The 14033-nt window shown below is 41.2% G+C and overlaps 1 protein-coding gene and 1 long non-coding RNA gene across 2 annotated transcripts in view; one reads left to right on the top strand and one right to left on the bottom strand.

Moving 5' to 3' along the window:
* The first annotated feature begins 1410 nt into the window (after positions 1-1410).
* LOC147246142 (uncharacterized) lies at positions 1411-4489 on the top strand. Its single transcript, XR_015109918.1, has 3 exons — positions 1411-1735; positions 2303-2456; positions 3582-4489. It is a non-coding gene; the product is annotated as an uncharacterized LOC147246142 (long non-coding RNA).
* A 3961-nt stretch (positions 4490-8450) lies between these two features.
* The window catches only part of akap6 (A kinase (PRKA) anchor protein 6), a 219717-nt gene continuing 214134 nt past the window's right edge, over positions 8451-14033 (bottom strand). Inside the window, exon 23 of the mRNA XM_086183714.1 lies at positions 8451-14017. Within this exon, the coding sequence (XP_086039840.1) occupies positions 13976-14017 (42 nt within the window). The 3' untranslated portion in view covers positions 8451-13975. The remainder of the gene's footprint in view (positions 14018-14033) is intronic.

Here is a 14033-nt window from a genome sequence, read left to right as displayed (position 1 = left end):
GGCAGGCTACACAGGGACAGCAATCGCAAAGAGGGTCTTCACAGAGGAGATGGAGGAAGACCTCGCAAACCACGTGAAAAAACTGGCTGACCAGTTCCATGGCCTCACGGCAAAGAAATCCTGTGATCTAGCCTATAAAATGGCAGAGAAAAACAATATCCCTGTCCCCAAGAGCTGGAAAGCTAACCGTTCAGCAGGTAGTGTAGAAGAGATCACAGTTCAACTCAGGTCAACAGTTGGTCTTGTAGCTAAACAGATTCTTAATAATGTCCCTATTCGTTTAGGTCGAGATTGGTTCATCAACTTCAAAGAATGCCGCCATCTCTCCTGCCGTATGCCCAAAGCAACATCTTTGGGGAGGGCTACAGCCTTCAACAAGACCACAGCCCAGGAGTTCTTCAACAATTTGGCAAAAGTGATGGACAGGTGACAGTGACAATCTTTGATAACTTTAATATTTTGGATACCTATCAAACAATTGATTACTATAATAAGTACGATTACATACTAATATTACTACTACTCTTCCTACTGTTTACCAACTGCATGTCTTCAATATACTGTTTATTTAGGGATGTTGCAAAGGCAAAGGCAAGGCAAACTTATTTGTATAGCACCATTCATACACAGGGCAATTCATAGTGCTTTACAGAGGGAATGAGAAATTGAAAGTTAGAATCAGTTTAAAATCGAAAACATGAATTAAAACATTCAAAAATCATTTAAAATCAATTTGACAGCAGACAAATCAATATTAAATCAATCCATCAATACCAAATCACCCAGATCAATCCCAAATCAATACTATAAGAAGGCTGCAGTAAACAGCAGTGTTTTCAGCCCTGATTTAAATGAGCTGACAGTTTGTGCCCCCCTCAGAGGTTGAGGGAGTTTGTTCCACAAGTGTGGACCACAGAAGCTGAAAGCAGCTTCCCCCTGCTTGGTTCTGACCCAGGGGACACTGAGTAGACCTGTGGGTGACCTGAGGGGTCTGGATGCTTCATACCCAGTCAGCAGCTCTGACATGTATTGAGGCCCAAACCCATTCAGTCACTTATAGACCAGTAACAGGATTTTGAACTCAATCCTTTGACACACAGGGAGCCAGTGCAGTGATTTAAGGACAGGTGTAATGTGGTCCATTTTCTTAGTGTTGGTCAGGACTCTGGCCGCGGCATTTTGGATGAACTGCAGGTGCTTGATTGATTTTTTACTGAACTGACTAAAGATACCATTACCATAAACTAGTGTAACCGGGTTAACAATACAGAGAGAGAATCACAGGTTGCATCGGGGAATTTTGGTAATCCCACCGCACTTGACCGCATCGCGCAGCGCACGCGAGATCTCAGTCCGAGCGGCCAATCAGAAACTGTGCTGGGTCTGCACGGTGAAGGCGGCTCACGGGCGCACTTTTTCCGACCTCGGCGCGACAAGTGGAGCGGCCACAAGTCCGGGAAAACGCGGAAAGTGAATGAGAGTGGGAAAGGACCGGTGTTCATCTGTGAGCGAAGGAGAGGGCGGACTGCTCTCCGGACGGACGTCCGGCATTCAGGACTGGCGGACAGGGAGAGGTACGTCGGTGGAATGTTGGAGGGAAAGCTGGCTGATGCTAACCGTCGTCGCCGTGCTAATGCTAGCTCTGTGCCGAACAAGCTAATCAAGCACCACGCGGAGAGCCGCGGCGAGGCTCAGGAACTGCGATCTCAGCCGTAGACAGGCAGACAGACCAACGGTGAGGCTGCCTTTTAGCTCTTCCGGTTATATTTTTTGTGCAATATCCCTGAAAATATACCTATCCTGGTGGTTATTTTTTGTTGATGTGTATGAAAAAGGGGAATTGGTGATTTAATATGTGCTTAATAGGATGAACGTGAACTATTTTGCTGTGAATTTATCTGAATGTATGTTGACCAACTGAGGTAAATGTAGCTGGAGAATTTTTTGGTGCAATTCTCTCACATGAACAGGCCTATAGTGTAAGAGTAATGTAAGCATCCTTCTTCAATAACTCTAAGCCCATCTCAGTATGGTTATAGTTAATTTTATTTGCACGACGTTTGATGTGGTTGATACTGATATGTTGAATGATATTTTGAATGTTACTGTTACCTACCAAAAGTGATATTGAAACACTGTTTTCATGAAGATAAAATGTACAACAAAAAAGAGAGATGTTTAGATTGAGATGGAGATTGAAGTCAGTCTATGCAGTGGGTGCATGTCCTGACGATTATCTTTTTTTGATGCATCTGAGAGTGAATGTTGTTAAATGAACAAAACTGTTTGACCTTGCCTATAGGTCAGGTTTTAAAAGATGGACGGAACAACTGAGGATCCAAGTCATCTGAGCAGTGGGATCTGCCTGCGGAGCGGATCTCGGAGAGGACGAGTCAACACACACACGCATCCACCACAGAACTTTATGGGCCCCAACGAAGTGTTTGTTTTGTTTAGTAAGTGTGCACACTAGGTTGGTTGTTTTTTTATTTTGTTTCATACGATCTGTACAACAGGGTGTATTGCAAAATTAATACATGAGCTATTGCTCAATTTACATCCGTGTCATTCCTTGTTGTTGCTCTTACATTGTGGCTCCTAACGAGTTTGGAATCTTTTGATCGTTGTCAGTGATAGAAACATTTCTTAAATTACTGTTGCTCACTTTGACCCTGTTAAGGTGGTTACACTAGCCTACTAAGAATAAATGCATGGATGAGTTTTTCCATGTCTTGTTTAGAGAGAAATCCTTTAATTCGTGCAATGTTTTTGAGATGATAATAGGCTGATTTAGTGATAGTTTTTATGTGGCTCTTAAAATTCAGGTCTGAGTCCATAACAACACCAAGGTTTCTAGCTTGGTCGGTGGTTTGTAGTGTCATTGAGTCAAGTTGGCTGCTGACCTCAAGCCTTGTGTTTTTTGGACCAAACACAATGACTTCTGTCTTTTCTGCATTGAGCTGAAGAAAATTCTGGCCCATCCACTGACTGACCTGTAGAATACAGTCACTCAGTGAATGCAGTGGACTGTAATCGCATGGTGACATTGTAATATAAAGTTGTGTGTCATCAGCATATGAGTGGTAGGAGATATTATAGTGCTCTATGACCTGGGCCATTGGGAGCATATAGATGTTGAACAAAAGTGGCCCAAGAATAGAGCCTTGCGGGACCCCACATGTCATCTTTGTTCACTTGGATTCACAGTTCCCAAGCGAGACAAAGAAGTCATGGTCTTCTAAGTAAGATCTGAGCCAATTTAGCACTGCACCAGAAAGTCCAACCCACCTCTCCAGTCTGTCGAGCAACAGGTTGTGATCGACTGTGTCAAATGCGGCAATAAGGTCTAGTAGTACCAATACTGATATTCTAGATTCATCAGTATTAAGGCGTATGTCATTTAACACCTTAATAAGTGCAGTTTCAGTGCTGTGGTGTGGACGAAAACATGACTGGAAAGCATTGAAGAGATTGTTTTGGGTCAAGAAAGAATAAAGCGATGTTGCAAATGCTTTTATATTACTTGTAGGGTTTAGCTATTCAGATTCTAATTTGGCTCTTTCATGTTCTCTGGTTTACAGGAATAGGTTCCCTCCAAACATGATTTATAATGTTGATGAAACAGGTTTCACTGCTGTGCAAAAACCAAAGTAGGTCGCAGCAGAGAAAGGACAGAAGCCAGTCGGTGCCATCACTTCTGCTGAAAGAGGAGAGCTGGTGACGGTGGTCTGTACGATCAATGCTGCTGGGAGTGCAGTTCCTCCAATGTTGGTCTTCCCCAGAGTGAGATACAAAGACCACTCCCTCACAGGTGCACCTCCAGGATCCATCCCACAAAGTGATGTGCTGAAGAAGCTACCTCAACCTCACAGGGCTGGGGGTACTGCAAGGAGAGAGCAACACTTCATATTCCTGTGCAGCCTTGATAAATGGAATGTGGAGTAGTTAGAGTATGATGACTCAAGCCCTGTTGATTATGTTTATTAAGTTTGGGTCAGGTTACAGTTCAACTCGAGGTAAAAGCCAACTATTGTTACACTTATATTGGCACTAACATGGCTCCTAAAATACTGTATAGTAGCCTACATTTGTTGTGACGCGACATTGGAAATATTGCACCCCTGCGGTCAAGACTCATCTACCTCGAATAAGCAGTAGTTATTTAGTCATTGAAGGCTACAGTTACTTTTCAGTTGTATTGTTGCTGTTTTTTCTTGAAAGGCTGGCCTGAAAATAAATATTCTGAATATTGAACTTGAGTTTCACTTTGGTTTGTTGTTTATTTAGTTATATTGTAACTCTGCTCAAGTTGAAAATTGGAAATGTCAAAAGGTCAACTTACCCCCATGTGGTTCAATTTACCCTTTGAGGTGGACCAATTTACCCCTAAGCTGGGGCAAGTTGAGCCATAAAACCATTTTTTTTTATAAGTTATATTTCCATGACCAATCATTATGGATGTGTTCTAATAATTTCCATTGATGTGAGACATCATGAAATTAATGTACATGTGTTGATTTTACTTCAATTTCATTTCCCACTTACCTACAGGTCAAACAATGTAAAAAGTGTTGCTCTGCTGCTCTGGGGAGAACCACAGACTACTGCTACGTCCTCCACATGTGGAATCATTGGCCACATCTTTTCTCCCCACAGAGAGGAGTTTCACCAAGAGGATGTAGAAACGCATGGGAGGATCACACTGTTCCCACCAGTTCCCCTCCTCCCCAAACACCACAGTAGGTATTTTCAGAAAATGAAACCCTCATTTCTGATGGAAGGGTTTTCACAGGAGGCCCTTTTTATATGAAATTTCAGTTTTGATAACTTATGTATTCTCTATACCGGTGTGGATATAATGAGATCCTGGAGTATTTTTTAATGTGCACTGCATAATCTCACATCAGACTACTCTACTGTGCTGCACTTCCTTGACACCACAAGGAGAAAACATAAAAAACAGTGCCTGCCCCTCTTAGATGGCAGTAGAGCTGCTGTGGTTAGCTCAGCTATCATCTGTTCTTACATGAATAGATGTTACATAACACCATGCGAATATTGATGTTTTTATGTCAAAATGATCAGACATGTTCCTATCAACTGATTAGATGCTTTAGAATACAGCTAAACAAACCATTTGATTTGACTGACTGCTGTACATTGAAAAGATGCCCTTTCCTGTTGGCATAGCAACAACATATCATGTAACACACATGTACCTGGCAGGGTGATCGCACTGAAAATATGCAACGTGACCATGAGCTCTTAACATGGCTGACAGCGCCATGGCAGCAATGCTAATGTAAATAAGTCAGGATCTTCCCTCAAAGTGGTTCAAGTCTACATGAGGGGGCAGGTTGGTCCCAAGAGACACCCAATTTTTTTTCTTGATCTTTTTTCTAATGGGAGACAGGTTTCCTGTTTATAACACCATGTGTCATAAGGCATTTTCTCACCTTTTTCTTGCTTCAACTTAACTGTATGGAAACATAAAATTATTTTCCAAAAATGATTTTTATTTCAAGAAGCTGTTGTCAGTGAGTAATAAATTTGTGACAGTTTGGACAGTGTCCATTTCTAGTGATGGACTTCTACTTTTGGATTCTTTAGTTTGTGTTACTGACTGTTTAGTTTGGCAGTTCTCATCTCTGTGGTGTTTCGTAGTTTTCCTTGGAGTGTTTGTGTTTTCTTGTTTCTGGTTTGGTTTGGATTTTAATTGGTCTGGTCAGTGTTTACACTTCCTATCTTTGTTTCCCTATTTTTTTCGGGGGTCTCACCTGTATCTTGTCAGTGTATCAGTCTTAATCAGTCACAACCCTGCTCCCACCTGTTTCTTACCATATCAGCTCCTTCCCTGTTCCTTGTGTTCTCCCACCTGTGCTTGTTGCATCATCATCATCATCTTATGTCTTGATGCCTGGTTACTCCATCCATTTTCTTCCGCTCATTCCTGTTAAGGGTAGCGGGGGGGGGGGGGGGGGGGGGCTGGAGCCTATCCCAGTGGCTACAGGCGAGAGGTGGGGTTCACCCTGGACAGGTTGCCAGTCCATTGCAGGGCCAACATATATAGACAGACAACCATTCACACTCTCATTCTTACCTGCGGTCAGTTTAGAGTATCAATCAGCCTTGTCCCCAGTTGCATGTCTTTGGCTTGTGGGAGGAAGCCGGAGTACCAGAGAGAACCCACACAGGAACAGGGAGAACATGGAGACTCCACACAGAAAGATCCTGTGCTGGAGCCGGGACTCAAACCCGGAACCTTCTTGTTGTGAGGCGACAGTGCTGACCACTGCACCACCGTGCTGCCCGCCTGGTTACTCCTCTTTGTTTGTTTAGCTAGTGTTTAGATTTGTCCTGTTTAGAATTTTTTTCATTCAGTAGATCATAATTTTTTCACGTCTTCAATCTTTGGTATTCTTCTACATTTAGGACCACCTGCCTCCTTCCTCAAACGTGACAAACATTTTTCTGAACTACAAACCAACATTTAACTCCACCAAGATTTGTTGAATTAGTGATTTAATTTTTCCACCATGAAATCAAGCCAATTGACTTTCTGATCATTTTTGTAGGACTTCTTAAAGAAATGTCATCCCACCACCATGTCATGCTTTTTGTTTAGAGATTGTAGTCCTTTTTGTGGTCATATCCCATCGTCCCATGAAATGACAGCTAACGACTTCAGCTTAGAAATTGTCTTTTTCATTTCACTGACTGTCTTTAAAAATACTGTTTGAGCATAAATACAGACAAAGTCGGAGCAGGGAGACTGCTGCAGTAAAATCATTGACTTTCTCGTAACTGGGGATACACTAGACACTTTTCACAGTCCAAGCAGATAATGACAAGTTGGGAGGTATACCAGCTGACTGGCTTTTTACGGAAACTTGGGATCACACATTGAATAACTGGGCGGGATGAGGAAGCGCACACTACCAGAACCATCCAGAGTCTGCCTGGAAAAAATAAAACATGTTTGATTTGCTCCAACTTAAGTCTAGAGGAGTCTGTTGTCTTTCTAACTTGCATATTTGAGTATGTACCCCTCATACACTTACAGATGCTACACCACCTTGCCCCTCCAACTGCACACAACCAGTGATAACCGGTGCAGGCCAGAACAGGTTGTTATAAAGGAGAGTCAATCAGGAACGAACTGACTTATGTGTCTTAGAAAGATGACTCTTATTCAGAAAAGGTAAACATTCATTACAACCCTCCTCAACATCCTGCCACCTTTATTGCCAGCATTTGGTAATTCACAAACTAACCTCACTCTGATAAGTAAAAAATATTCAGTAATATCTCCAAATCGTGTGTTTATCATCCAATCCAATCATCTGGTTCAACTCTCAATTGTTCTTCATCTCCTCATGTTGAATTAAACTTTGTGTTTGTGTGTGTGTGAGTGTTGTGCTTGCAGGAAACATTAAACAGAGGTCTGATGAAGGGCAAAAGAAGGTATCTGTAGGAGATCAAAAAAGTTAATGATGTGTTTCTGGTGATTGGGGTCTCGACACGTCATGAAGAAAGTTTTGATTTTTCACAACTGTTGAGGAGCCGTCTTCACGTACCTCTAACCACCAAATGCAGGTAAAAAAACATTTGCCAGGTAAAGCTGGTGAGTTCCTATTAGGTACAATATCTCAAAAGTTGTAGAGTTTGATCTAGATGTCTGCATGCAGAGGTTTTCAGGTTCCTGTAAGAAGATGAAATATGATGCTGAATATGCTGTTTGAGTCAAATTCCTACAATACTCTCGGGTCCAACTGCCCTCTACTAATCCAACAGGTCTAACCCCTTTAATACTGCAATATCATCACTCTTGCCAATCAATACATAATATACTTGCTCATAAGATTTTCTATCTATACCACAATGCAATGACTTCAACCATTTACCATTTCGATTCATCTTTTCAGGGGTGGAGTCAATTCACGTAAACCTTCAAGGTTTAGTTGAAACGTTTGAGAATTTTTCCCCAAATATGCAGGGCTGTACCTACAGAAATTAAGCATCGATGCCAATCGGTGTGTTTGATACAACAGTTTGACAATTAGAATGAGAAAAAAAATTGAATGGAAAAAATAAGAAAGGGGCAAGTAAGTAGTGTAAATATACAGCAGAGAGATGCTAGCTTGGCTACTAACGAACAGGCTCTTGACTTTCTGTGCAAATTTATCAGAATAAGGCTGACATTTGACCATCTGATTGTTACTTTTACTGTCGGAGTTTGCGAAAAGTTGTTGGCCGATATGTTAAAAAATGATCACATCTCAACTTTAAACTGGAATATCTGCAAACTTTAAGAGTTGAGCTGAACAACTGACTGGTTTTTATAATACTTTTCCACGGCACTGTTTTTTTTTCTCTTACCTCTAAAAACTACAGTAAAAACATTGTAGGAACAATAAATAAAAAAGAAAATAACATTCAGCATTTTCCAATAAATTTCAGTTTATTTCAACAGTTGGTTTTACATTGTAGTTAGCAGGAACCATGCAGTCAAGCTCTTTATGGCCAGTACTAAGAATAATATTCCACATCACAGGACACATACAGAGTTAAATAAAGACCAACACCAAGCATTCCTCCATCTGAGTTTTACACCAAGGCTTTCACTTTTACATATATACAGAAGCTCAGTGAACCTTGCTCGAAACTTTTTGTCTTTTTACATTTTTTTGTTGCATGTTTCATCACCTAACTGGGAAAGCAGTGTTTTCAGTTAACACAAAAAGGTAGAAGATGTAACAATAGAGCAAGGCACACATTTATATTTTGAAGATTTCAAACCCTATATTGTCCTAAACACACCTGTCCCAACACCCATCCCAAACCCAGCATCACTGCTAATCTGTTTTCTAGAAAATAAATTTAAAAAAAATACACGGTACAGTTGGGGCGTACATACATAACAACACTCATCAACAGTCATCAAACCAACACAACACCACTTAAGCTTTCGCCAACTTTGGTCGTGTTGCATAGATAAAATATCATTTTGTCTTTATTCTTTTATTTTTGGAGTCTTTTTCATCCCTCAGGTTCTTGACAGCTGAGAGGAAAGAGGGAGAGTTTGATCTGATGAGTGTGGATAAAATATCCATCGATACAGAACAAAGTGTCTTCCTCCACCTTGCATGCCAGACAATTCGTCATCGCTAAGCCAGATTTTAGAATCAATGAGGACCATAAAATGATGGATGGTCATCCAATAGTAGCAGACAAAGCCTCTCTCAAACAATAGAGCCTTTGAAGAGAAGCCATCAAACCTGCGAGCTCATCCTCGAATGACCAAGTGAGGTTCCATTACTTGTTTCTACACAGAATGAAAGTTAAATTTATTTGACATCATGACACGATGGAAAACTTAGGATCGCCCTGCAGTGAGGGGAAGTGCTTTTAAGCCTTGTTTCCACATAACTGTGAATATCTGCAAGTCAACCTGAAGTACTCAGAACCAAGGATAGAGAGAATAGCATTTCTCCTGTTAGCAATCTGCAGCTGTCCCCTGGTAACTTAGCAGTGATGGTGGACAGTAAAATGTGTAGTTATATTGGAAACTGGGAGGCAAAAGAAAAAGAACAACATTGTTGGAGGAGGCACAGAAGTTGCAGTAAAGCCAAAGTTAAAGGAACACACCAACATTTTTGGAAATGCTCCTACTGTCTATTATCCCCAGAGCCAGACAAGAACAGAATACTCCATTTTTCCATCCATCCATCCCATCCATCCATTTTTTACCGCTTATCCTGTTAAGGGTTGCAGGGGGGCTGGAGCCTATCCCAGCTGCCTTCGGGCGAGAGGCAGGGTTCACCCTGGACAGGTCGCCAGTCCATCGCAGGGCCAACACTTACAGACAGACAACCATTCACACTCACAGCCACACCCATGGTCAATTTAGAGTATCCAATGAACCTCGTCCTCTCTTGCATGTCTTTGGACTGTGAGAGAAAGCCGGAGTACCTGAACAGAACCAATGCAGGCACAGGGAGAACATGCAAGCTCCACACAGAAAGACCCCGTGCACAAGCCGGGGATCCAACCTGGAACCTTCTTGCTGTGGGGCGACAATGCTAACCACTGTGTCCCCGTGCCGACTATCTGTTTGTCCTCTTTGCTTTATTAGGGAGATGAGACCCTCGGAGACCAGCTGACTGCTAGTTAGCTTAGCACAATGGTTGATGCTTTGGAAATGTTAGCATAACTCCATCAGAAAACATCAAACAGACTTGAAGTAATAGTTTAAATTTGAATATATTTACATTTTTGAATCAGCTATAAATGGAACTTCTTTCCTGACTGTGCACTGTGATTTGACTCGCCACCTCAAATCTTTCACCAGTAAAACCAAGCATTTGTTGACAACTACAAGAACAACTGTTGCTACTGGGAGCTCATGGCCGATTTTTTTTTTTTTGTCAGAGAAGATGAGGAGGATTACTTCTGAACCTGATGACTTTGATGAAGGTACGTTATGCTAACAGTTCCCACTCACTAACATTTATTGTGCTAAGCTAACTAGAGGTCTGCCGGTCTCTTTGGGTCTCAGCACGCTAACGAAGCACAGGGGAGAGAAGGGTATCTTGATGGGTATACTGATGGACAATAAGAGCATCTCCCCAACAGTTGACATGTTCCTTTAAGGGGGACATTCACCAACCAGCAGATATCTTGTCTGCAGTGTTTGTACTCAATCAGGAAATAAAGTATGTTTTACTCTGTTTCTCAGCAATGAGATCAGGGTTTCTAGTCCTTATTATGATTCTCACTGTTGTTTATTTTTTTTGGATGGATGTGCTGTCTAGGTTTGACAGTTGTGAGGCTTTCAGGGTCAGTTTATGTGAAAAATTGGCAGAACTCTCAGCTACAACAGAAGTAGTTGGACTGGACTTTATCATGAAAGGGAAAACAAGTCTTTCATACTGGAGGTTAAATATTCCCCTTGTCTGTGCTATAAAAATGTGCATCTTTACTAACAGCCAGAAATTGTCATTTGTCAGCGTGGTGTCTGTTTATGACACCACGCTACTGCTTCCTTTGCTGACTGGTGGACGGAAATATAAACAGTGATCATACGTTTGATACTTTTTTTTCATGAAGAGGACAGTTCAACTGATCGCTCCAAATCAACTCTAGAGACACAAGTCATGAACAACAGCATGTCTTGGAGAGTTAGTGGTCATTTTCTTCACTCTGAATCCATATCTTCTGGACTCACCTTTCAGTCCCAATAATAAACTGAGATTTTTGTTGTTGCTTCTATAGGAACAGCTTTATTTAATTTTTTTTGTGACCGATGGTTACACCTTTTAGGTCCAACAAAAACATGAATACTCTGCATCTTCCAATCTTATATATTGGCCTTTTATTCAGATCACAGTCTTACTAGAAGGATTTGATGTCTGCAGTAGTTTGGCGTCTGTTCATACTATGTCACTTTAAATCATTTCTGTGTGAGCCCTCAAACAAATGTATTTACAGGTGTTTCAGTAAGATGAGAAATAGAACGGGACAGATTTTACTGGACAGAAACAGGCTCCGAGATGGTGTGATACCACAGTTAGCCTTTATCTACACCGTAATACAACTGCTGCAAAGTGCTGTCAGTGCTACAGGACTGATGTCGTAGCTACAACTGTGAACAGATTTTCAAGAGAACCAACTTGACTGAATACCATTAGCATCTACTCACATTGACCAAGTGCTATTGTCAGAAAGTTACATGCTACTTGTGCTACGGTAACACTGCAGCATATGGTGTGTTTATACCAGGACATACACGGTAAGTCATGCAGACAGGCCACAGAAGTGTGTCCAACTAGTGGCAGAACAATACTGAGGTAGTGCCAGACCATTATGAAAACACAAAGAAGTTTGTTGCTCAAAAGTACTTTGAAGTTTACCTGTAGTCTGACTAGCTATTGATTTAGAGACACTACTCCAGAGCGAAGAGAAGAGTGAATAATGGACATCTAAAATAGGACAAAAAAATAAAACAGCTCCGTTATGATAATTCACCCAGTGCTCTACACAAGTTACTGTAACAGGGTCATTGTAAAGGTGTCAGAACAAGCCAGCGCAGGTCTGTCTGTCTCTTGCTCATGGAACCCGGTATGTCAGAATGTAACAATGTTTGTCCGGAGCTCCTCACCTGTAGCAGCAGCCCTGCTCAGCAAACTGTATCAGCAACCTCTTTTTTTTTTTGTCGCCATCCAAAGTTGTTGACATTAGGGGCTGTGTTTGAAGTTAAACTGGTTGAGAAGTTAAGGAAAGTAGACTTCGATTTGTCTTACAATAAAGCTGGACATATGATGCCCCTATTGAATGAGAGGCTGATATATGATGCTCTATTTTGTTCAGATTACCTACAAATTGTACCTTTAACTTTAAATAACTCATGAAAGCTGAGATGTGTTTATCACATTTGCTTTGTGCTGACATCACCTATGAATTGTAGCCCCCCCATACACAGCTTTTGCTATCTGCAGAACAGAGAGATAGATTGGGGGAAGATCGTTCTGTCTCTAGTAGCAGTGCTGAAACGATGTGCGTGTAAAAGCAACTGGCAAAACACCAACACTGTTAACATGTCACACCTCAATTGCAAAATGCCAGACTCTATAAATTCAAACACTGGCAAGGTGTAAGGCCACAGTTGTTTGCTTATGTGTAAACTGGAAAAGCCTTACTGTTGCTTAAGTCTTATGAGAATTTGTAGAATCTGTGGGTGGAAGTTGCTAGCATTTGAACCAACAAGTTGTTTTCGGCATTATTTAGAGAAAACATAAAAGTGTGGATGACTCATCCTGCTCTCTGGTGCAGACTTATTTCATATTCAAAACAATGCTTTTGCCCCTCCCTAATGATTATGAATTCTGCCATTCACAAACTGTTGGGGGCAAAAAAAAACCTATGAGCTAGCTAGTTTGGGTGTGTTGATGTCTGCAATGTTTCCCCCCTTGATTAGAAGAAATAAAGTGGCAACCTGCCTCTTAAAAATGATAGGAAGTAGCATAAAACACAGAAATTAATGAGGAAGACAAGTTCCATCAGAGTGTAAACCAGTAAAATCCAAGTGGTCATTCCAGGTCAGTTTACCACCTCCATTCCTTCTCATCAGCCACAAACGCTTTTGCTTACTTTCTAATTATTAACATGTAGGTGTCATCAGTAAAGTGTTTTTAATTATCTGACCACTTATATGAACTCTGAGTTAAAGGGCTCAGCCATGACATGCCACAGCATGCTTATAGAAGACAAAAAATAAAGTTGAAGCTGAGTTTGGCTAAATCTTTTGCTTAGTTGTCTACTGCTTTGTCATGTTCGGTGAATTGCTGGAAAAAGTACAACTCTGACCTTCACTTCAGAAATGTATAAATTCCTTGTGAACATATCCACATTTAATAATCAATAACATGACGTGGGTTAAGATGACAAAATAATTTAAGGATGTCAGTTTACATGAAGTATAAGTTCATGCTTTGTCAGGCCATCCAGAAGGTGACGAGTAATCAACTGTAGAAAGTTTTGTTTTGTGAATGAAGTTTGGACTGGGGATAAGGTTTTGTCTCATCCCTTGTTGCTTTCTACCTCATCTTGTGCGTCCTCATACATTTTGAAGTGCTTAACATGTTTGATTATCATTCTAAACATGTTTAATAATCACATTTATATGTTTGTTGGATGCAATTTCCCTATTTAAATCCTATGTATTGTCTTAAGCCAAACCCTAAAAGCTGCTTCATAACCACTCTGAACACAGGGTCAACCCTGATATGTGACTCACCGCTAATAACATGTGTTTATGTGCAACTCAGAATTAGGTTCAGCGTCTCAGCTCAGAATTTTAATGTTCCGTTGTGCAGCAGTGAGATTTGGGAGGGGTGAAAGGCTCAAGGGGCTGAGAAGAGAGATGAAGCCCAGAAGAGAGATCAGCAAAGCTGTGTGGAGATGCAGACAGCTCCCCTTACAACTGGACCCTGGATGTTCTCGCTCCCACAGGAAGTCTCTGGATGGATGGATCA

The sequence above is a fragment of the Aulostomus chinensis genome, chromosome 17, assembly GCF_037954235.1.
Source record: "Aulostomus chinensis isolate RoL2024-O1b breed Wild chromosome 17, RoL_Achi_v1.0, whole genome shotgun sequence".
NCBI lineage: Eukaryota > Metazoa > Chordata > Actinopteri > Syngnathiformes > Aulostomidae > Aulostomus > Aulostomus chinensis.
The sequence above is the reverse complement of the archived record's forward strand: the minus strand, read 5'-3'. Positions and strand labels throughout refer to the sequence as shown.